This window comes from Lissotriton vulgaris, chromosome 3_1, assembly GCF_964263255.1.
Source record: "Lissotriton vulgaris chromosome 3_1, aLisVul1.2, whole genome shotgun sequence".
Classification (NCBI taxonomy): domain Eukaryota; kingdom Metazoa; phylum Chordata; class Amphibia; order Caudata; family Salamandridae; genus Lissotriton; species Lissotriton vulgaris.
This window is the reverse complement of record NC_141689.1, coordinates 1,804,991,113-1,805,016,788: the sequence shown is the minus strand read 5'-3', so window position 1 is coordinate 1,805,016,788 and position 25,676 is coordinate 1,804,991,113. Positions and strand designations below refer to the sequence as shown.

At 45.1% G+C, this 25,676-nt stretch overlaps 1 protein-coding gene across 1 annotated transcript in view; it reads left to right on the top strand.

Annotated features, from left to right (window-relative positions):
* FREM3 (FRAS1 related extracellular matrix 3) overlaps nt 1-25,676 on the top strand; it is a 229,581-nt gene that overhangs the window by 131,615 nt on the left and 72,290 nt on the right. Inside the window, exons 7-9 of the mRNA XM_086962240.1 lie at nt 21,659-21,808; nt 23,038-23,247; nt 24,519-24,716. Coding sequence (XP_086818366.1) covers nt 21,659-21,808; nt 23,038-23,247; nt 24,519-24,716 — 558 coding nt within the window. The remainder of the gene's footprint in view (nt 1-21,658; nt 21,809-23,037; nt 23,248-24,518; nt 24,717-25,676) is intronic.

Below are 25,676 nucleotides of genomic sequence, written 5' to 3'. Positions count from 1 at the left end.
AGATATGTGTGCAGGTTACAAAAGCATACAAAATACAAGTAGAGGTATAATACTGCAATTAATGGCAGACACTCCAGCACAAGAACAAACGTTACGTAGGCAATGGTTGCACTTGTGCAAGTATTTAAAGCAAACAAATGTGAGAGGAAGCAAACAGTGTGTTACAAGAGAAAAGTGACGTGTGCAAGTTACAAAAGGGTACCATACACAGGTACAAGGGTAATACTACCGTAAATGGTAAACACTCAAACTGCCAGAACACACAGGGAAGGCACTTCCCATGCACCAGCTTCACCTCAGCCTCCCCCTGGCTACCTGGCTACCTTGGATGACCCAGAAAGCTGTGTTTTGTGCTCCCCTGCCAGGACATTTTCCCAAGGCCTGGAGGGTTGATTAATTTACTAATTGCAGGGGCCTTACCTCTGTTCATGTGCTCCTGAGCTGAAGGTCTGGGAAGGGCTGAGTAGGTTAGTAATAGCAGGGGCTTTGCTGCTTTTCACGTGCTCCTGCGCTGGAGAGCTGGAATAATTTTGTGACAAAAAGGGGCCTTGCTATTTTTTTTAGTTGCTCAGCATGTAGGCCATTGTCACCTTGGCCCTGTGTCGTGTGTAAGAACAGTATCCTCCCACTTTCATTCCTTGTCTGTGCAAATGGTGTTTCATGAAAGGGCACGCCCCTTGAATGTGGGCCACGCCCCTTAAATAAGGGCCACGCCTCTTGAATGTGGGCCACTTTTTTCGTCAGTGCCGGGGCCGAATTGTGATCCCAATCCGACCCCGCCATGGATGCGCCATATTTACTGTACGGAGCTCCATGTCGCAAGGATTTACAGATATGTTAGTATTCCTGACGTATCTGTGTGCGCAAAAGTGGCACATTGCTGAGCTGTGTCTGAAAACAGATGCAACTCCAGCAATGTGTCCTTTCACATGGGTAAAGCCCCATGTGAAAGGCCTGCATCACTACTTACGCCTGCTGTGAGGCAGGCGGAAGGATTTGACGCAGTGGCATCCTAGAAGTGTCACAGTGAAATCTCATAGATTTCTGCCTTTTCTGCGCCGGAATGCCCACCCTGTATACCTTATACCTGTCACAGGGATAATGTAGCACAGGGGTTTACAAAGTGACGCATCTGCCTAGATGCATCACTTCGTAAATATAGCGCAGTGTGATGCATTTTTTATGCAGACACAACATCACAAAAAGTGACGCAACGGCGGCGTAAGGGCCTCATAAATAATGCTCCCAAAGACTTCTATCTTGTTTGGCAATATGTATCTCATAAAGGGTTGCTCATAAAGGTCATAAATACTATCTCCAGAGACGGGTGCCTTACTGTCTCCAGAAACGTGTGCCTTACCATCCTTTGCAGAAAATGCTAATTTGTGAGCCTCTATTTTGTTCTCCAACAGGAGCCTCATAAATGGCTGCTCACATCTTTTATAAACAGTAGGTTCTGTTGGCCCCACTGATACTAATGTGTCTTGCCCTAACCTTTCTAAGATCAGATGATCAAAACACAATACAACCGAAACAACCTCAGAGACACATTATCCCTTCAGCCTCTGAGTTCTGTGCTCGCATTTTAGAGTTTTACACAGGACACCTTCTTTATCTACCCATTTTGGCCAAGCTTATATACATTCCCTAAAAAGTTACATAGCTCGCCTCTAACTGGTGAAATCTGCGGTGGCTCCAGAACTCAGGAGCGGCTCCTTCTCAGGAGTCGAGGAGCATTGCCCTGCCTGCTGGGAGTGCAGCAGGCAAACACATGGCTTGTCAGAACCAAATGCAGGATTACAGTACTGGTCTAAGGTGAGCATGTCAGATTGGCACGCCATCTAGCGACAGCCAGCCCGGAATGCGCACTGTAGACCCAGCAATCCAAAGGCTATGAAACACCCTGGGGATTGCTGGCACAGGCCCTCGGCCTCAAAAGGATCACTGGATTGGAGTGGAGTGGTGTGGCTCACTGGTTAGAGGCGGCAGACCCGTAAGCAGAGAACGGCCCGGGACCAGGGTTCAATTCCTGACGCGGCAGGGTCGTGGACCAGGGTCAAAACAGACTCGATAATTTTCGCCTCGGTGCCTACTCTAACCAGAGATCACACTCTGCAACTCTGGGCATTAAGCTTGCCTCATCTCTACAACGGCCCCCCACAGACGCCGGGGATGCCTGGTTTCACCTTGGAGATACCCAGAAAGGGACCATCTCAGAGGGAAAACCAGGACGGGTTCCCCAGCGGTCTTCAGCGCCAGGATACTCCATGGAGTCACAGTGCGCTTTACAAGTACACCCACATTTACATGAGCATGCTCCCACCAATCCTGGAGCTGATTTCACAGCTTGAGAGCAACTCCAGGATTGGTCAGAGTTGCATTCCACAAACAGAAAGGAAGTCCTTCCTTTTTCTGCTCGCGGAAACCTAAGAGAAGAGCTGCGCTGGCCGTACTCCCGATTTTATAGTGAGTCGAGTGCCTGCGCACCCCACCATTTTTTTTTTACGATAGCCGTCACTGCAAGAACTCCACATTCAGGAAGGGAAGGTCTAGGGACTGGAGGAGAGAACTGAGGAGTCAGACAGATTTTTGATCCACAAGGGAGATTGTGGGGTGGGTCCACCAAGCTAAAGTGTGTGCTTCAGGTCTACCCTTTGTAGTATGTAAGCCTGCCCGGCGCTGGACCTCTACGCAGCCAAGCATGATGAGATGACCACCAAATGTGGCTCGAGATCAACTTTTCCAGCACCGAGGCCACTGAGTGTGGTGAAGGGCTTGTACCTCATGGGGGTACCTGGAAAGGGCAAGGTGAAGAGTGGGATCGTGCGATCTGAAAAAACGTGAGCACAGTGCAAGTGCTTCTATGCCGAGTTACCACTCAGTACACCGGTGTGCCATAAGCAGCCCTTCTCTGGCCTCTTCAGCGGGGCAGAGGGGCTTCTCAGTGCTAAAAACAGAGAAGAGTGTTTAGGGAGGGAGAGAGCTCCCCGGTGATCCCAGTGCAGTAAGCACTGGCCCAGTTGTGCCTCTGACTTATGCATGAAAGAAGCACTAGGATTTCACCCAGAGCTGTATAAAGTGCATAAACTCTGTTGAGCAGTTGCTGTCCTACTCCTTATTTTATCATTCTGACTGACCTGGTGCATTTTCCTCTGAAAGAGACTTAAGGCTAAAAGATATGCCTCCTTTAATGATCGCATTGCCTGCCCGGTTAGGTTTTTACATCAATATATTCTTAGATTTTAGTTCTTTTTCGAGAATGCACAAACTGTAAAAAAAAGTTGCCCTAGAATGTCTCTTTCCAGTCAGATATATACCATGTAGTCGCCTTTGGATTGGATGCAGATTGCCTGAAGTTAATTTCCTCTTTGGGTAAGCACTTTGGGAGGACAGCTCTTTTCTGCTCTAGTGACAATAAAGGCCCGTGTGAATTTAGAAATAAGGACAGTGTATGCTCCCACTTGTGAAGGACTATTGAGGCAAAGTTGTTCCTCAAGCTTCTTCTTTTTGTGTTGATTTATGGGCAGGACAATTGTGTCCCATGATGGATCGACTGGGGAAAATGTGGAGATCTGCTCTATTTTTCCCCCTGATCATTTTCCATGCTGCCCATAAATAAAGAAGGTTGCGTTCTGCTCTTATTAGGCAGCAAGAAAAAATGTGTTTCGAAAAAAAGATTTATCATGTTTACCGGGTCTTTATATCTTAAGGGGAATGCCACTCATTCCTTCAAACGTGCTTGACCGTTGAACTACTGCCGTTTTACTCCATTCTCAACTTTTGAGTACTTCAGAAAAATATTAAGTCGTGAATTAAAATTGGACCTTTCATGGAGGACATTATCTGGGGTCCTCTTGTACCAAGGTGTGTGCTGCCATCTGCTGGTAAAGAACATAAACTTCCTAGACCGTCACAGCTTGAGTTTCTTACAAACCTGTGGCTTTTGCATTCGCTCTATCCGCCAGTACAATTTCACACCACGCTTTCATTTTAGTCACAGTCTATTTTCTACTTGGCGTAGGAGTAACTTTCCATAGCGGTTGTAATTCATCCGAGAAGTAATCTGGGTCAGGTGAATTGCATGTTTATTTATGTATTAAGGAGATTTATATTGAACTTAGGTTACTTCAGAGCGCTATAAATTCGCAAGGGCCCTTCATTGTGCTGGTGGAGAAATTAGTTCCCATTTGATGAGAGTTGAGCCCCAATTTGATATGCTTAGACCGCCAACCATTTACTTCCCACATAAAACCCTTTAGTGACCGAACCTTAGTCATTAATGCACTACATAAAAACTGGAGTAAATACATGCAATGCTTAATTTGTAAAAATAAAAATAAGTACCAGGGCCCTCGCCAGGAAGCCACTGCCGCTTGCACAACACATTGCCCCAACCAGCTCTGCTAATGACAGTACCAACAAACTAACAACCATAACACACCTACCAGTCTGACAATTCAGACTACTCCAGGCCCCCATAACTATAATAGCTTGTGTGGCAAGTATTAGTAAGTTTTAAAGTATATTGAATTAATAAACAATTGTTGTTCTAATCTCTAGATTAGACAAACAGAGTCACCATGTGGCAGACTGCCTTAAGTACCGGTGATGACAATTAATGAGCTGTGGCTCTACCGGGCACAGGATTCCCTTGGGTGAACAAGTGAGGTGCTAGTTTTTGATGGTACAAAAGTAATTTTCCCATATAGGCAGTGCTTAAGTTGTGCTGGTGTTTCTCAGTGCTTGGCACTAGCACTTATTTGTAAACAAAGGCACGCTATAATGAGAAATAACCGCATGGTTCGTTCTATGTGTAGCTTTAGGCAAAGTTCATTAGTGGAGCTTTTAGTTATTTAACTATTATATTAAAAAAATGATAAACAAGGACTTTAGCTTGCAGTTTAAAGTAACGTGTCTGTGTCCGCTGCAGTGAACCCGTGTGTAATATCTTGGGCCATGGCACTTCATTTTTTATAAATTCAGCACTGACAGCAGGAGAGTGCAGAGGGCATTGAACCTAACCCTCACATCCACCGGGAGCCAGCGTTGCAAGCCGGCTTTGATGTGATCACGTTGCCCACATATTCCAGCGCATTTTGGTCACCTGATTTTGAATACTTTGCTGCTCTTCCACCCGCCTCTTTTTTTTTTTGCAGTTTAAAAATATGTTTTATATAGCGTGAACTCGACCCGGAGGTATTGGAGGCTTTCCATGAGCACCAGTTACCTTACACAAGGATACATTCGTTTTTAGTAGGCACAGGGAAATTAAGCGATTTGCCCAGAATCACAGGTTGTTGAGCCGACGCCGAGACTCGACAGTTCCAAAGTAGGCCGCTCTAAACATTCCGCCACTTCCTGACTGATGGGACGCTTTTCACCTAAAGTTGGAAGCTTAACGCATTTATAAAATTGATTCTATAGGCCGTGGGATTGCCTCTATTGGTTTTTGGAAGTTGTCAGCTGCGGATATTGTTTTCCAGGGGCACGTTCAGTGTTCGGCGACGGTGTCCGTGTCTGGGCCCTCCTGAGGGTTGAAAGGTCAGACCGAGGCGACGCATGGCGCAGGGTGGTCTAAATGCTCGACATTCATGGCTTGACGTGCTGCGTTTGCAGCCAGCCCCGCTGACAGGCGGTGGTGCCAGGGGGCCGTGATCAGGAGGGAGATTTATCTGTCCTGCATCTCGAGGCGGGCTCAGCTGTCACCTGAGGAGAGCGCGTGAGGGAGGGCGGGGCCTGACGAGAAGGGCGCGTGAAAGAGGAACCTGCGCCAGCATAAAACTACAGACACCTGAAAGCCAAACTCTCCTCAGTATAAAGAAGGCATTCCCAGTACGAGAGGGAGAGAGTCAGGGAGGAGGATTTGAATCCGGAGTGCATTTAAAAGAGCAGGGTCGAGTAGCAATATCCAAGCCTTCAGATAGGGAGGCCGTGTATTTCACGAGGGAACACGAGGGCCTGTATAATTTATTTATTTTATTTTTATTTATTTAATTTATATGGCGCGTTATAACCACAGGGGTCTCTAAGCGCTGTCTGTCCAGCTTTACGTGATAAGATGTTACATTCACTTGAAACCAACTGTGCGCCTAAGATCTGCTCCATGCTTGTTTAAACAATACAGTTTTTAGTTTTTTTCTGAAGGAAAGTAAGTTACTTTCCTTCCTGAGCTCTGTATCCAATTTGTTCCATAAAGCTGGGAGCGTATTGGAAAACGCACGGCCCCCCACTGTGGTCAATTTGAAGCGGGATTGGGACAAAAGAGTGGCGTCCGACGAACGCAAAGTTCTGGCCGGTGTGTAGGGGGATAGTCGGGATTTCAGGTATTTTGGTGCTTTGCCATACAGAGTCTTGTGAGCGATACACAGTCCTTTGAAGACAATTCTCTGACGAATTGGGAGCCAGTGCAGCTCCTGCATCAGGGGAGAGGCATGAGCAGTCCTAGGTTTTTTAAATATCAGCCTAGCTGCATCATTCATAACTCCCTGTAGTTTGTCCAGCAGCCGCTGTGGCAAACCTAAATATAGGGAGTTCCCGTAGTCCAGCCTTGCCAAAATTGTGGCTGAGACCACGTGTCTCAAAGTAGGGAATGAGAGTAGGGCAGAGATCTTCCTTAGTTGTCTTAGGAGGCCTATACAGGTGCCCACTACGGTGGTAACTTGTTTTTCCATGGATAATTTGTTATCCACATATAGGCCTAAGCTTTTGACTGCGACTGCCGGTTTTGGTGGTGCGCCCAGCTCCCTAGGCCAAAATTTCTCGCACCAAGGGTTACCCGAGATGGAGATGGGCAACACTTCCGTCTTATCCGGATTGACTTTCAGAGAGTTCTCGGACATCCAATTGACTGTGGTTTTCAGTATGTCCTGTAGCCTAGTGGATGCTCCCGGACCATCATCCAGCCGGATGATTATCTGGGTGTCATCGGCATAGTTATACACTAGGCAATCCATCCTGTTCAGGAGAGCAATTAGTGGCTGCAGGTAGATGTTGAAGAGTAGGGGTGACAAGGCAGAGCCCTGTGCAACCCCACAGGTGATCGGAGCAGGGGTGGAAAGTAGGTCACCCAGCTGCACTCGTTGTGTCCTACCCTGCAAAAATGATGTAAGCCATGCATGTGCTGTACCCATGATGCCAAAGGATCTCAACCGCGACAGAAGCTGTTTGTGACACACGGTGTCAAACGCCGCGGAGAGATCCAGTAGTATCAGGGCGCTCGATGTTTTTACATCAGCCCGCGTTCTTAGCTCATCTAGAATGGATAACATAACTAATTCCGTGCTATGATTAGCACGGAACCCTGCCTGATTGGTCTCCAGCAGGTTGTTACTCTCTAGATGGCCCGATAGTAGAGCTAACACATGCTGCTCAACCACTTTAGCCAAAAAAGGCAACTGAGAGATGGGCCGGAAATTTTTCAGACATTTTGTGTCTGCACCAGGTTTCTTCAGTAAGGGGATCAGGCGAGCCTCTTTAAAAGCTAGAGGGATCTGTCCTGTGCGAAGAGAAGTGTTCAATAGATGCAGAACCTCTTCCTCTATTCCTGGCATTGCCACCTTGAATATGTCAGGAGGGCAAGGGTCCACCAAGGAACCCGATTTAACTCGGCCTATGATTTTAAGTAGTTCCTGTTTGGAGATAGGGGAGAACACAGCTAATGGTGAGATGTTTAACGGGGCGATAAGGTCCGGTAGGCGAGGACATTCGAGGGGTGCAGTTTCCGCAATTTCGTCCAAGATATCGGATATCTTCTTTACGAAGAAATCCTGAAACCTCTGACAGTCCTCCTGAGTGAACTCGGGACTTTGCTCTTTGTTCACCCTGAGCTCCGCCAGGACCCGAAAGATTTCTTTTTGCGGGTTTCTTGGAGCAGCTATTCTTTCCTCGAAGAAAGCAGCCTTCCTAGATTGTATGGCGAGTTTATAATGGGCTAAGGATGAGATGTATTCTTGTTTGGAGATGGCGTCATATTTTTTGCGCCATGCCCGTTCTTTCTTTCTCACCCCACGTTTCATCTCCCTTAGGGAATCGTTATACCAAGGCGCCCCAGCTCCTCTCGCCACCTTCTTCATCCTGCGAAGAGGTGCCACCACATCAATGGCACTCCCCAGTTTATGCTGGAGGTGTCCACATAGAGCATCAACGTTGACATCCTGCTCTTTTGCTGAAGGGTGGTGTTCTAAGAGGTGGACCAATTTTTCCCCATCAAGATTTCTCCATTTGCGGGCCATTTTCCAGCCCTCCCCGGATTTGGACAGGGGGCCCCTCAGTATGAGTCTACCCTTTATTAGAGAATGGTCAGACCAAGCACAGGGGAGAATTTCCGTAATGCCCTGGACTGGCATGGTGGTCCAGACTAAGTCGAGCACATGACCTTTCTCATGTGTCGGTTCCTTGACCTGTTGAGTAAGACCTAAGGAGGAGACCGCCTCCTCGATCTGTAATGCTTGTCCTTCTTTGGGGGATTTTTCCCAATGATAGTTGAAGTCCCCAACGATCACCATTTTATCATATCTTGTGCACAGGTCCTGGACCAATCTTACGAAGAGAGTGGGGAAGTCTGGCGACGCCCAAGGTGGCCGATATACCACCAAGAACACCACACAGACAGCTCCCCTCCTGAGCTTAACCCCCATAACCTCTGCTCCTCCAAGGGTTTCAGAGAGGAACCTATCGGCACGGAGGCATGACTGATATAAGAGGGCTACTCCTCCTCCTCTCTTGGCTCCCTCCCTGTTAAAGTGAATAGCCAAATAGTTATCTGGAAGGGCCGCCACTAAATCAGGCGCAGAGCAATCCTCCAGCCATGTTTCAGTGAGCGCGAGGACGTCTAACTTCCCGTCTTCCAGAAGAGTGAAGACCTCCAGCCTATGGCTCTGCAGAGAGCGGGTATTCAAAAGACCGTAGCTCAGGGTATGTGTGTTGGAAGAACGCTGTCGCCCTCTAATGCTCCTAGGTGAGATTAGCAGGCCCTCGCAACCCAGCCGATGTATGGTAGCCGGCACCAGATGGGACTTACCCAGGTTAAGCTGCAGTAAGTCACCCCTTGAGTAAACCACCTTCTGGCCAGGGGTTCTGGCCCCAGGCCCCGGATGGTCACGGATGGGCAAAGATGGGCTCACCTCTGGCGCACCTATGGCGCGCCCGCTGCGCGTAACCGCTGCGCGTAACCGCTGCGCGTTTGCTCCATGTGAGCTTTAAATAGGAGGCTGCTGATGGTCCTAGTACAACCACTAGACCGTCAGCTCTCCAAGATGGCCCCCGGAAGTGAGGGTGAAAGGGCTCCCTCTGTACCGCGTTAGACACTCCCTCCACAACAAACAGCACAAGCTGCGGTGGAACGGGGAGGTAAGCGGTGATATCTACACAGGAAGGTGACTTTGCTAATGTGCCCACAATAGTTAAAATTATACCGTGCAAATAATGATCATTTACAGCAGTAAAGCGGCGATTTTAAAAATTGTAAATTGCAAGTAAAAAGCAATAGCGTGCTAGCGTGGCCCAGCAGCGCGTCTGCAAGCAGCGTTTCAGTGTCAGTAAATGCTAGATTCTAGCGCGGCAGGAAATGCTCGCCCTAAATAGGAGGCTGCTGATGGTCCTAGTACAACCGCTAGACCGTCAGCTCTCCAAGATGGCCCCCGGAAGTGAGGGTGAAAGGGCTCCCTCTGTACCGCGTTAGACACTCCCTCCACAACAAACAGCACAAGCTGCGGTGGAACGGGGAGGTAAGCGGTGATATCTACACAGGAAGGTGACTTTGCTAATGTGCCCACAATAGTTAAAATTATACCGTGCAAATAATGATCATTTACAGCAGTAAAGCGGCGATTTTAAAAATTGTAAATTGCAAGTAAAAAGCAATAGCGTGCTAGCGTGGTCCAGCAGCGCGTCTGCAAGCAGCGTTTCAGTGTCAAATAATTTGATCCTTTCAGAGGTCTGTGTAAAAAAAAATGAAGGGTGTGGTTACACGGGTGTAATAAAAGTATTACAAATAACTCAATGGTTTTATAAGCAAAACACATGGCACATCCCTGGAGGTTGAGGGCGTGTTCAGTGCACGTAAATATCGAGGCACGTACTGATATAGGTTAACACAAAACGCGCTGCGAGTCAAACATAAAACACCCTCGTGATGCTGACGTCTATGCCATAGAACCACCTCGGAGGCTTAGGGTGGTAGGAGAAACCTCTCAAGGTAGAGTACATGCATAAAACATGTAATAATGCTAAATGGTAAATAGAACTTCATGGAAAGAAAATTAATAATCTCCCAAATAATGTTCATTGATGTGTAGAAGAAGACACTATTGTGGTACCATGTTCATCGTCCTATCTCCAGCATCTTAAGCATATATTATTTGTTCTCACTAACGCAAGGACACCGGAAAGTGTTTGTATATATGGGCCCTAGCTTTTTAGGACCTCTACTTTAAAATGTTGGCGTGAAATAAATGGCTTGGCCTTGTTTTAGTTGGTGGAGTTAAAAGCTGGTATTGAAGCGAGTGCTGCTTCTAGCTGCCAGTCCAGGCCTGCGTGATATTAAAACAGGAGTTCTCCTGGTTTACCATAAGGCTGCTAAAGCACATCGAGCCCCACTCTTCTTATTTGCGTTTTCGAATACCTGTTGAGTCCTTGATAGGGGACACCCACTGGTAAGACTGTAATGTATTCTACCACGCCCTTGATTATTTAGGTCAACCCCTTCCATGCTGATGACGGCCGGGAGCCGTCATGGCACATAGTGCTCGTGTGCTGATGACGGCTCCCGGCCGTCATGACCACACCCATTTCTATTGTGGTCCAGCACATGAGAGGATTATCAATAGCAGCCAAGTTAAAGACTTCTAACCTTACATCAGTGTAAGTCTGCCTCTTAATAGTTCCCATTTCCCACTTTCCTTACGGAAACTTTTGCTCAATAGTTTTTAAAGCTTTTGATTTTAGTTAACCTTTTAATATGAATTGACAATTGGACATATACTAGAAAGCACTTCAGACGACAACGTGTATGAATGTAATTTTGTCCCGGGCGAGAATGGTGCATAATGACTCCCATAATATGCAAATCAAAAATTGGTTAAAAAAATTAAGACCGTTGTCATACATCACATGTCTGACAAAGAAACATTTTTGTAGAGTTTCAGATTGTAAACATATTATTAGGTGTCAAGGTGGTTGAGGTCACACAGCGTGCCGTCACAGTCAAAGTTCATGTGAGTGACTCACAGGAGAAGGAGCCTCGCTTTCGAACTTGAGACACTCTGGCCACTCCCAGTCCAAAGCTCATGTCAGACACTTCTATGATCCATGCTGCCAAACGCCCTGCAACGGCTCAGCACCCCCAACGTGATTCCACCTTCCCCATCAGTGATGTGAAGCACATCACCAATATTCCTACACTCTGCAGTCGCAGGACCAATCTTGCTGCGAACTTCTGAGTACAGCAGGACAGAATGCCTATGTCTTTCAGGAATGCCTGCATTTTTTAATGATATTTGTTTTTACATTGGTTCTCATAGCCATTAGATGAAAAGCGCAATTCAATTTTTTTCTGAACGTGTCCATTGTATTATTTTTGTTTACCTTTTTGTAAGCAGGCTGGGTGGCCTCGTGACTACACTAATCCGCTGTGCTCTGCACGTGTGGGTGTGAATAGCATCCGCCTCGAATGCTTCCTTCGGAATACTTTTTCCTGTTCATTTGCTTTTAAAATCACTTTCCCACCGAACAGACAATGGGGTAACTTGGGAATCTGCTTGCTGGTATTGAACACCTCTGGCCTTTGCCCTTGTGGTGTGTCTTCAGTATGGCACCGTCATACCACAGTGTGAGACACTCCCGCACTGTTTGTTGAGGCCCTTCACGTGAGTGGGCTGTCCTTGTGTGCTCAAGTTCGGGCTCTTGCAGAGCTCTCGACGCCATTGTTTTCTAAAATGGCGCGTCTGTCGTTTTGCCTCTCTGGCTGTTGTGTACAAAGGCAGGTGTGCCTTGCACAGCAAACATCAAACTCTTCTTTTCACTGCTGTTCTCAATACATGGCAGAACCGCTCTGCTCTAATGGGATTCGAAACGTAGAAGAGAAAGGTCTATGGTTTGGGAAAACCTCAAAAGGTAATTAGCGTCCTTCGCACAGGCAGCCATGTAATGAAGAGGACGCCTTTATGTAAATACCACTCATAATGGTACTGACGCGACCCGTGAGTGGAAAATGGCCGCCCTTTGATGTGCTGTACAAGGGAACACTATGCTTTTTTGTAGTTCCCTAACTCTTTTCAATTGATTAAACGATGTTATAAGAGCAGGTTCCGCATCCTTTTTATGTTGCGGCGAGGCAGGCTGTCGCGGGGCTTAGGGCTGAACAAAGGACTCCATTGTGGCATAATGAACTTTGAAGAAAGAGATGCAAACAGCGGGCAGAGTGTACAGAAAGGGTGGGCTGAGGCGTCTGGGCAGAGCAGAGAGCCACCTCATCACAGGACACAGGTTCGCCAATGTGTGCACAAGTGTCGCGGTGAGTAGTGGGGCACCCCTAAGGGGTTCTCAGACAGAGCACTGCTTTTGAAGGGCAGTGTCAGGCAAAGTTACATAAGTAAGCACTCCAAGAGGGAAGGAAGTGTTGGGGAGAAGAAGCAAATAGGGCCCTGACATAACAATGTGTCTATTAACAGCGCTCAGTGTCCGCTACTGAGATGGCTGGGTACAGGCTAGCCTGATGCCCCAGCCTTAGCCCCAGCCTTAGGTCTTAGGTGCTTTGTAGTTAAGTATTTCGTAATTAAAGTGATGGTATCTGCACTGGCGGCTTTTCTAAATCAAGAAAGATGAAGGCGCAAATCCTGAATGGACCTCTCTGTTACAGGATCCTTACGCAGGCTACTAAGTTGAGGATTATGCCCTTCTCGTGCTTCCTTTTTTTCTTGTACACGTGTTTTGGAGCCGTCTATGGTGCAGTGCCACATTGGAATAAGTATCAATACATGATGATTGTGGCACAGCACATACATTCAAGCAGGATCTCGCAGATCATGCTTGTTCTGATAGGCAGCACAACATGGCAGGTGCCATTTTCTAGCAGGGCCCAGTATAGGTTAGTGTAATTGACCCAATGCAGGCTGTGTGAGTAGAATGTGGTGTTTACACAGGCATTAGAGAAGATGGCCAGACAAGCAAAGTTAGTGATGTAAGACATAGGAGGAGCCTACATTTCCCTGTTGTATATCTCAGCCACTCTAAAGCCTTCAAGGGCACCCAGTATTCATTTCGACACATTGTGCTTTGCGTTTGTAGTACAGCACACCAGCAGTAAAAAAATCCTGTCACATATGCAAATGCAAATTGCACATTAGAGGCCCAAACTCCCTCCTTTTTACATTTCGTTACTCTGTATTAATGTAGTAAGTCCTGAGAGTTTTTGGCTGTAGGCAAAATGCATATTTGTGCACACAATGACTATTACAGATGTAAAAACAAGACATTCCAAGTGACCAGTGAATGACCACCCAGCATAGACTAAGGGCTTTGACAATGGAGTTCACACAGATATAACCTCCACCACATGAGCAAACTATGGTATCGCACCAGACAGCTGTGAACACGCAGTGTGTTGATGCATACGTCTTCATCCTACGCATTACACCTTCTCAATTATCCAAACAGAAAGTGCCTAACTGCATGCATCCAATGCATTCTCAATATGTGCAGCTTTAGGGAAGCTCACCAAAGTTGATGAAGTCGACGTTTCTCATTTTCACAGCTGCCAATGGACACAGGTCATCCATGCCATGTACAGAGGCAATGAGATTGGTTCTTCCCCTTTCACAAGGATGTAGGTCACACAGCCCTGGTCTCAAAAAGGAAGGTACCCCCCCTAAAAAACGGATTCGAGGATTGGGAGGAAGTGGGAAATGCACAAAACTATGTAGAGAAGAGCTCCCACCTGACCTATCTACTTTCACTGGCGGCTTATTTTAGCTTCTTGGGCTACCCGGTGCTATACAAGTCAGTCAGACATCTATTTATATATTTTTGTTGGTTTTAATAATTTCATTTTTGTTTTCATCTCTGAAGAACTTTTTTATAAATATTTTCTTAAACTCAAATATACAAAAGTAAACACTTTTTTAACGTGCAAATATATATTTATACAATTGTGACATATTGTGTTTGTTTACATGTGTCAACTCAATAAAGTTTGCATAGACATTGAGAAAAATAATGTATCCCCATGCTTCTACCACACATCTCATCCTGACCTATCATACAATACCACACTCACATACACACATCACATACAAACAATTCCCAGTCTTAAGAGGCATACACTTTTGGAGTCACAGAAAGAGCCCTTCATCAATAGCCGTGATTTTGTTGCCAGCTGGGATTCACTGGAGCCAAGTCAATGCATGTTTCAGTGGAAATACAAGTTGTGTCCACCTTCATCAGGACCGACCTTTCTAGATTCTTTAGAGGTGAGTGGTAGGGGATCATATAAGTCGGGAATTGACATCTAGGGTGCTGTATGCAGGGCCGGACTGGGAAATAAAACTGACCCCGGCAAAGTGCTCGGCCGGCACCCCCTCCCCACTCGGAGGGTGGGGGGGGGGGGGGGGGGGGAGGGGGTGTTGGAAGTGCAGCCGAGCTCTTTGACGGGGCCGGTTCTCGGCCGATTTTGGTACAGGGCCGATTTTGCAGCTATGCTGCAAAAACGGCCCTGTAACAAAAACGGCCAAAAAAGGCCCCCACCCGTGCGGTGCACCGGGGGATTGCCCGGTGCCCGCTATGGCCAGTCCGAGCCTGGCCGTATGTCACTCTTTTCGATGTGGATATGTACATGACATCTTATTCCTGAATCTGTGCAGCTGGATAGGAAACTAACTCCAACTGATGTGTAACGTGGAACTCAGAAAACAGCTTCCAATATTATTATACGAATGCAATATAGCTGCTACAGGAATATATGGAAAGTTAGGAGTTATTGTCTTTCTGCCACATGTATGATTAAGATCATTACATTTCCTTTGAATACGCTTGCCAATGTGGCAGTTGCTCTTGATGGAGCTACATGTTATGCAAGAACGCCAAATTCCGACACCATCTTCCAAGTTTTTTGAGGTCAGATGGGAGTTCTTCTTAAGTCTACTGCTAAATGAACTGCCTCTCACAAGGGTCTTCAATTTATAGCCCACTACAGAGGACTTTATTGGTTGTTAAATGTTCGGATTATAGGCCAGAGGCACCACGAGGGCCTATGACGAAGAAGACCTTCCACAACAGGAATAGCCTGAGGCAGAATGGGTATAATGCTATTAGAACTTTCCACCCACCATAGGTGAAATACTCTAAGGTAGACACAGAGAAACAGAAACACAAGCATTGAAATTTTGGAGAAAAGTGACTATACTATAAATTATTGGCCCTTTGCACTCTATTGTCTTTATTTGAGCTCCCTGCATTCCAATGTTGTAATTAAAGGCCGTGATTTACCTTGAAGAAAGGTAGCCATGGAAAACTCCTAATTAAGTACTCAGAAAAGTCATGGGCATGACTCTACGTTTCAGGCTTTGTGATATTGCGAGTTAAGACCTGGTCTTATCAAAGTGACCACACATTTGTTTTTAAAACCAACATTCTTTCCAGGTTTAACAAGAATCCCAGATGCTTAGTTCCACCGGCTCTTCTAACGAGCTTTATATCTTTAAGAGTTAAAGTCTTGCCAAGAGTTCTGGTGGACCACTTCCGATAACTGAAAACAGGAGAAGAGACAAAAAAATATGATTGTGGTCATCAGATCAGGGATTGTGGGCAGCACCCACAGTTCCTCTATCAAATGGTCCCATTGCTCCTGTGGTCAAATGCATGAACAAGGCAGCACCGCACAAGGCATGGGATAAGGATGCTTTCAGAAAGTTCATCGATTGGGTGACAAAGTCAACAGTTGCAGTTTTAATGACACCTTAGAGTCTCATTTAGAGATTGACCGGAGAACCCAAAATAAATGCTAAATGACAAGAAAGACATTTTTATGTAATGGCCCAGCACCACGCTTCTGCACAGGAAATCCATGCTGTAGGGTCACAGGTTTGAAACCTAGCAAGATAAATCTGATGTTCATTCTTGTAGGACAAAAATGGAATATCTTCATGTTATGGTATGTAAGATTTTTTTCCAAATGTCATGCCTATGAAGCACGTTCCTTCACTTACCATGTTGTCATTGTAGCAATTTTGTATTTAATATATGCCTTGTTTTAAAAAATAGGTTAACACACAAATCGGCCATACAATTCCACATGATATAGATATGACACATAAATTAAAACCTCAGCCTAAATGTACGTAGAAGTCACACAAAGCAGCGGAGCATGTAATGTTCCTAAGCAATGTGGCATGAAAAAGAGAGAGCAGAACGGAGACATTTCTACCAAGCTGTGGGTTTGATCTGCTCTGTCCCTGATCTGGTGCACTATTGGCTGCCATGATTCAACGTACACTTCCTTGCTCCATAGTGCAAGTGTGTCTGTGTGTAGGAAGCATAGGTGTTGTGCTAGAATAGGTCCGTTCCAGTACAATAACAATGCCTTAGAGCGTTTCCCACTTATGTGCTGCACAATGCAACACACATGTACAGTGGAAAAAACAAGGAGAAATGAAAACATTTGTAGCGCTAGGAGAAATTTTAATTACGCCCAGTAATCAGAGTAATTTCAGTCATTGCGCATTCCTCTTGCAATGCAAAATTACCTGATTAAGCCAGTGTGAGTAATTAAGAATAATTTGGGGCGAAAATCCTACCACAGGAGCATAGGAACAACAAACTAAAAGAAAGCAAGTGTCTGATGGCAACTGCTGTTTGTGACCTGTAGCATTTAGTGCTATTTTAGTAGCGCAAAATGCATCCTCCGGTCCATTTTGGAAGTTAGGATGTATATAGCAAAAAAATGATAATAATAACACAAAAATCTGGATTATTACAAGTAATGTGTGTGTGATGTTTAGCCGCTTCGCTGCTGATGACGAGCTCAGCTCGTCATCAGCTACAGCGCTGCTATGCTGATGCCGAGCTGAGCTCGTCACGTAACGCAGCTTTTTGAAAATTGCCGCACACAGCGGGAAAAGCCGCCGCAGCTATGCGGCTAGTATAGGTGTTGTATTCAAAGGGTACCCCTCCTGTGCAAAATACTATACTTAGACTAACTTTAAACCTTTTCCCTCTTTGGATGTGTGTTGTACAGTGCAGCACACATGCACAGTGGGAAAAGCTAGAAGAAATACAAGCATTTCTCCTTTTTTAACACCAGCTTTAAAGAGGCATTACTGTTGGTAGATAGAGCTTTGCATCAAAAACCATGGGTGTTTGCATGTGTTACTGTGGGGTAACTTTCCAGGGCTTTTGCGCTGGAAATAAACCCAAAATAAATATTTTGCACAGATTTGCATCAATTTTATGACACACCAAGCTCAAAATGTTAGTAAAACTGCCCCAGGGTATTTGTAAATCTAGGCCCACAAGTTTACGAATTGAAAAAGCAAGGCACAAACCTGACCCAGAAACGCTGCGTCCACAGTCAAAGCACATTCAACAGTAAAGTCTAGTCTGTCACTGGGCAGTCGTAAAGCATCGCTGTGACAGCTTGAGCGGATGAGTTCTGGCTTCTGAATGCAGCAAGTCATAAAATGCATTTCCAACTGTCTGTTAAGCACTACATAAAGTTTTACTACACATAGCAGTCACCTCAGAACATTTGGTCCAGACATGCACCGTGGGATGACGCATTAAACCAGTGAGAAGAGACGCCATTTTATTGACAAAAAGGTTAATTACAAGGACGACAAAACAGCTGTTTCTCTAAAAAGTATTTCAAATCAACACTAATTTGCTGAGAAGGACAACTATAATGGGGGCGGGTCGTGGTTGTACTTCTAAGGACGTCCCCAATGAGACCCCCAGCATCCTCTGGGCCAATAGCCTATCGTTCTCAGAAAACCGGGAACAAAAGTGAAGAGAGCAGTTTCTTAAGGAAATGAACATCCTCGGATTTGGAGACACTGTTGCAAGAACCCATTTTGACACCAGCATTCGGTGTTAGTGGAAAACACGTACATGTCAGCACACTTAACTGCCTATTATCAAGAATGACTTAATTTAGCGGGTTTATGCAGCTTAAGGGCTAATGCACTTTGAAGAACTCCCTTTGCCGGAGTTTCTCTTGTTGAAAAAAGCATGTGCCTGCCTCATGAATATTCATTAAGCAGGCCTGCACTCCTGGGAAGAGTTTCGTGTGTCCAGTGTTCAGCACATCTGGGTGGGGGCACACAGTTGTGTCTGGTCGAAGCCTCCATATCCGCAGGCGGCAAGATGTGTTAAAGTTTGGACACGAGATTCACATTCACTCTAAAGGCTTTTGGCCGCTCTCAAGTGGCAAGCGCGCGGCAGCAGGTGCCAAGGGCTGAAACCGGGCCCACCAGAGCCGCGGATCTCCTCTTTAATGCTGTGCACACTGGCAGGTGGCAGCGGAGGGGGAGAGGAAATGCTAATGCCGAGCACAATGCGGATCATTCTTCTACCGTGCCGCTGAAATCGGTGAATTTCAGAAGAAGTTCCACTGCCAAAGAAAGGATCGTATGCTGCCAAAAACATAACCTGTGTTTGTTTTATAAGTGCCCTGTTACATAACGCGCAGTTTGAAAACAAGAATAAAGTTGTTAAGGGACCCATTTATCTACTTCCTTTGATGAGCGAGACGGCTCCTGCTAGGCGGAGCTTGGCTTTTCCTCTTCGTCTCACCCATTGGTTGTCCGATGAATGGAACCAGCACACACACAGTCCTTAATCTGTAAAAATAAAATACGTGCCGGGGCAAGGGAGTAATCAGAAAATTAAAATACCCCCTACTTTGACCATTTCGCAATTTGCACTGGCTGCCTGTGGAATCTCGGATCCATTTTAAAACCCTGACCACGGCTTTTAAGATTCTCAAAGCCGACTGCCCTGAACTCCTACGCCCACTTCTGACACCATACACGCCCCAGCGCAACTTGCGTTCTTTGGGACAACACCTCGTGATGATCCCTCGAACTAAGCTCTGTAGACAGGGTGGACGTTCCTTCAAAGTCCTAGGAGCTAAGCTATGGAACTCACTGCCTCCACACATCCGTGCCCAAACCAATCTGATCGCTTTCCGGAAAGCACTTAAGACCCACCTCTTCTCTGCCATTTAATTCCTTTGGTTCCCCCTCTCCCCTCTGGTATTGGTTAGGTCAGCGCCGGGACGCTCCGTTGCTGGGGCAGCTGTTTGCGCTTAACAAATTATATAACATAACATAACATAACATACCTCGAATGCCATCAGGTGAGCGAAACACCTACGCCGTGCCCAGCCTAGATGAGCTGCCTTCATCCCACCTTCCTTCCATCTCTATCTCCATCCTTTAGACTATCATGCATCCATCCATCCATCTTTTCATGTTTCCATCCAGAAGATGAAAACAACGATAGTGTTCAGCAACAGTTCTTAGTGGTGATTCGATATGGGCATACAGTGCAAATCCAGCTGCACGCAAATGGTCAATGGCAGATGGGCATAATATCTGGCGTTGACCATATCGATTCAGCACTAAGAACTGTTGCTGAATACTATCGTTGTTTTCTCCCTTTCTTTTTTTATCTCCCCAAGGTCAGTTCACTTATCGATTGCATCAAGGTATACTATATACACAAATGAATTGGGGTATGGTACGGCTTTAGGTAACACATGTACTTCTGACCGTCCTCCCCATGAGTAGTTTAGTTTTTCACTTTTCACGGTCCTGACAAATTGCCTCGATAATTTTTTACCTATTCATGGCAAGACACATGTCGACCTACACCTGTATTCAGAGCAAATTTGGATCATTATATCCACTCTGGCCTATACCTGTTTTTAGCATAATTGAGGGTTCCATACATTACATTTTTGCTTTGTTGACACCTACAGAATGTTTAATCCACAACTCTACTCAATTATAACACTTCCACGTAGCACCTCACACTTCACTGCAGCAGCTCAAATGAACTCCAGCAAAGAGCTCCCCCCTGCGTGGCCTGATGGGCATTGCAGCGCCGGCCCAACGAGGAGCTGCCCTATGATGAAGCATGACACCCCTGGGGGTGTGTGAGGGCCCTTGCTCCTCACGGATCAGATCCCCGACTTGATCCCTCAGGCACCTCCGACCTTTTTCCACAATAGGAACTGCACACCTCTGTGTGTACTGTTGCATTGCATAATAAGAGAAGGTTTATGGTTTAGATCCTTTTATACACACCAAGTGTGTGGAAAGTAGTTCCACTACATATTATTTTTATTTCTTGGATGAAAGGCAATGAGCGTTATCACAGTCTGACATCCTCTCTGGATTGAATCCTTCGTAAGAGAATGAACACTGACCATAGCACAACATTTCTCAGTTCATGGCTTGGAGCTGTTTTCTACCTACACTTAGACCACTTACCGGCTTGGATAGCTTTGCATTGTACTGTAGTCATTTAACTGGTTTTCAGAGCTTGTCTACCCATTTGTTTAAATGGAACAACTAGGTTTGACATGCACTGACAAAAAGACAATGACACACATAAAAAACGTATCTTTGTAAACCTTTTCCTTGTATGAGGCGTGTACATGATGTTGACCGTTCGTGAAGCTCAGTTTACTGCAAAGCAGAAAGCTTAAGCTTCACTGCATTTCAATTTCTTCTCATTGACAGAAAGGTTGCCGTACCTACTAGTGATAAAACAATGAACGCAAAGAAGAATACGGAGCAGTAGCCATTTCTTTTCCAAAGAAGACCCGCCCTTGTGGCTTTAGCACCTTGTAATGTATACAATAAAGCCTTGTTCCTATCATTGCCATGTAGGAGCTCCAAGTAGTTCCGTAGCATTGCCGCTCTAAAAGTGAAATTCCTATGTGTAAAAGGTGTTTATACTCAAACAATTTTCACCCCCCCCCCCCCGCCATCTTGATGTCCATGAGGAAAGCAAGTCTAATTGGACCGGCCCCACTTTGTAATCCAAGGGCATACTGTATTTAAATAATTAATCTTTGTGCATTGCAAATCACTGACTCAATGTGACAAGTACGCACACAGTAGATAGCAGGTGATATATTTCTAAGAAAGACTACCCAGAACTTCACAGTGGCCAGGAAGAGATCACCAAATCTTATCATAGTGACTCTAAGATGTAGTCACTTGTAATTGTATTTGGAAAACGCCATTTGCCAGAGTGAGAGGCAGAGGGGGGGCAAGTAATTTGCAGAATGCAGCTGAAACGTGATTGTGTGGACATATTTGTATATATTCCATCATCATTAAAGCAAAGAGTTTGTCATGAGGAACATTAACTAATGATCTGAAATGAATTCATCTATTCCATGGCCAGGCCTTCTCTACTAATGTCTAGATCAGAAGAAGACATGGCCTTAAAAACTGCTTGTTCCATCACAGGAAAAGTTTGGTTCAAAGTTGTTTGCTCATAACTTCATATTGTAAATTATAGATACATCAGTCCTAGGCCACGGTGACTAATGCATGTTTTGTGTTTCACAATAAATAGCATGTGTGTCTTCAGGAGTTTGTATCTTTCAGGATTTTGTGTTGAGCTGACAGCTTTGTAATTCTTATGTTTCTAGAACCTGCTTTCTACTTTGGTGACACCAAATATGAAGTTGATGAAAGTGCTGGTTACGTGGAGGTCCGAGTATGGAGAACAGGGACTGACCTATCCAAAGCAGCCACTATCACTGTACGCTCCCGGAAAACAGAAGAATTGTCAGCAGAAGGTGAGAGCCTTTCAGTCATGGATGCTCTGCGCTCCTAAGAGTGCCTGCCCCCAAAGACTGCTAGACACAGGAATCCATGACGGTCAAAGCATGATCTGGCCAAAGTAGAGTGGTGATCAGTAGTTAATTTGTAAACAAATAAGTGCTGGGTCTCTCGTCAGGAGGCAGCTTGCACCAGCCAATTTCTCCTGTTGGCGCAGCCTAAAACAGAACCAACTACCAACCATGAGAGTGGGTAGAGGATGTGGCACAATGGCCAGAGCTGCTGACTTCGTAGCTGGTAAACCAGGTTTGAGTCTTGGCGTCAGTTCAACATCCTGTGATTCTGGGCAAATCACTTAAGCACGCCATACATGAATGTGTCCTTAACTGATGCTCATGAAAAGCACTGGTGTTGATGATTCAGTGCCGGTTCTGAGCACCAGAAACCACTGGTTCAAATTAAGCACTAGTGATACTCTGCAAGACCTTTTACTAATGCTTTAAAGCCTAGAATCACATCTCTTTGTTGGAAACTGGGATACTTGACCCAGGTGCCCTGATGCTCCGATGACAAATGATGTTGATGATACTGGGTAAGAGAAGTTAGATCAGGCAGATTCCACAGGCAGGCTTTTCAGAGTCTGGGTGATGGCAGATCATGCAAATAGAAACCATTTTTCAATTTGACAAAGCAGTGCAGATGATCAAGTGCTTGAATGGTTCATTGTCATATCCGACTATTGTCAAGTCTTTTAAGACTCATGGAATAGAAGTATTGCCCCTCCCACATGTGTGATGAGTATTGAACTGTTACACTATTACAGCTCTTTGGATTAATTCAGCCTAGTGTCAGATTCGGGTAGAAAGCAGTTAATTTTTTTGACCACTTTATTTGCTTATCATATTATTTAGCCGATTTTACAACTCTATTTATAGTAGTAGAGGTTGTTGGCTGCATTTCTTATCTGCTAATGGTTTCAAGACTCAGCCATGAAGAACCCCCTCTAGGGCAGGGCCAGCCAAATATCCTCCCCTCCTTAGTCCTGTCTGCTAGGAGGTCGCAGAATGGATGGACCAAGTTTTCTCTCCTCAGTTCCTCGAGCATTCAAGCGTCTACGAGCTTTGGCCCTATGGAAGAGGCCATCTTAACATGAATTTTTGTTTTAAGCCATAACCAATAAGGGATATTGTATTGCAAACCATGAACTGTGATACAAATATGTGTCCTTTTTTTTCTTTCCACAAAGCTGGTGTGGATTATGTGGGCATCAGCCGGAACCTGGACTTTGCCCCTGGGGTCAACATGCAGACTTTCCGCGTGACTATCCTCGATGATCTGGGGCAGCCGTCCCTGGAAGGATTGGAGACCTTCGATCTCGTCCTGCGTATGCCTATGAATGCAGTGCTCGGGGAGCCCAGCAAGACCACAATCACCATCAATGATACCACATCGGATTGTAAGTGGCCATGTCTTATGATTAAACTTTGTCACATACTTAGTGTAGTTTAACAGAGACACATAGTCTAGCATTTGAAGCATAAGAAGTGGGATAATATCTTCTAGTGATACACAGTATGATAAAAAAAGACTTTCAAGTAGGATTCATAAATGCTAGTTCCTACAATGAAAGATGTTGTATTGTGTCTTGGAGTGATTATGCCCTCCGGTTGGAGAATCTAGAATTTTACATGTATTCTGAAAATATCAGTGGGTGAGAAGACTCGTCATAGTGGGAGAAGGGCTGATTTTCTTCTCCTGCTGGTTCAAATATACTCAATTTAAAATCATCCTGTGTATCAGGCATCCTTCTTACAAAAGACAAAACATCTCTTTTTGCCCGCAAGTCTACCAATTCGAGCAAACCCTATCTTCACACTTTCTAAGACCTCATCCCTCTGGATTTAAAATGTTTATGGTGGCTGCTAAGACTTCTTTTCAAGAGTTACTGTTTCACAGCTTAAATGTCCACACTGTGAATCATCTTGTGATTGAACATCTGTGCTCCCTGCTTTCAGGCTTAACCATAGTTTTCATTACCTTGTGCTGTGGCTAAACTCTGATTTTATCACTTTATTTTGTTTTGTGGTGCAGTAAAAATACATTTTCATCATCATCTTCTATAAGAAGAACAACTGGATTATCCACTCTCTAAAAACTACATTTTCATATCCCATTCAGAAATATAAATGTCTTGTATGTTGTGACCTGTTTTCAGTTTATTTGTATTCTTTTTCATACAACATGCCCAACCATGAACATAATGTGAAAAAAAAACGTAAATGAGGTTTCATATGGTGAGAAAATGGCTTCTCTTGCCCACATGTTCATGTATCACTCGAAGCAGGATAACACATGCCTTCACGCCCTCGTAACAGCATAAAATTGTGCACTACCAAATAGCTCGTTTAAATAACGATAGTGAGTTAAAACCAGAAAATTTTCAAATTTCATTGCATACCTAATCACTCAAATTGTTGCTGGTAATTCTATGTGCCTAACATGAAATCCCATATACGGCTGAATTTGCCTGAATTATTGATAAGAGTAGATGGTATTAGGAATCGAGAGTAGAGAGCATAGGTGGTTTAAAGCTGCAAATGGGGGAGTGATGAGATAACAGAAAAAAAGAGCTCTCACCTTCTTATGGAAGTGGAATGTGGCCTGGGCCTGGGTTGCTGTGCCAGATTTTGTGAAATAACAAACAAATGTTATTGTGTTTGTTTCTAGTGCCCAAAGTTCAGTTCAAGGACCCGCTGTACACTGTGAAGGAGAAGGATGGCCAGGTGACTGCTATCATTTACCGGAGTGGAGACATTAACTACCGCTCCACCGTCCGCTGCTACACAAGACAGGGCTCAGCCCAAGTCATGATGGACTATGAGGAGCGGCCCAACACTGACGACTCCTTGGTGGTTTTCCTACCAGGTAAGTGACCCGCGTTTCTGAAGAAGACATTATCTGCACAACAGGGCATTCTGCAACGTGCAGAGGGCAAGCAAACCCTACAGGAAGCAGCCGGTGTTGAAGAACAATATATCATGGTTTGTCTCCACTTGGGTGAGCATTAGGATTGGCTTTGCTTGGCCAATCCTACTCCTGCCCCAAGAAAGTTGGATTAGCTGTGCTTTGCCAAACCTACTGCTTACCCATCAATAATTGTAAGTATAAATTGCAGTTCGATGGCAACTCAGTTCTAGAGATTTCATGGACCTATCATGTAATATGAGGTTGCTGCATCCAAAACACATAGAAAATCCATTTCAGGGGCCTTCGTGAAGAAAAGGAAGGCTACTTCTTTTAAATGCTCTTTTCATTAGGCGCATTTTCATTGAGTTTCTATGTTAGGAGTAATTCAACCGCAAGGTACGCTCATGGTTGCCTTGTATACAAAGGTGCTCATTAAAGAATGATGGGAAACTAGAAGTCGTGCTACTGGGCCCACAGTATTGATTCCAGCCATTATCTCCACCCCTATTTCTGAGCATCACAAGTTTTTTGGTATGGGGAATAATATGTTACACAGGAATTACAAGGTTAAATTCAATATGCAGGTCACAATTACGAAGGCTTTTAAGTGGACATATTCCACTTGCTTTTAGCAGTTGAGAAACAACAACAAAAATCTATTGGTTTTACCGGGGGCAGTTCTAGTCATCATTGTCCCAGTGTATCTTGAGTGGTAGGCTTGTTGGAGTTTCCAGATGCTTCAGTGTTTTCCAGTTACATTTCTTACCATTGAGACTGCTCCTGAAGAGTCTATGGGATCACATTCTTCAGCTTGGGCACAAGGCGCCCGATGTACAAACTGTGTTTTGGATGCAAATCCAATCATAACTTGTGCGACCACAAAATCAGGAGTACACAATGTGCTAAAGGTACTTTGTG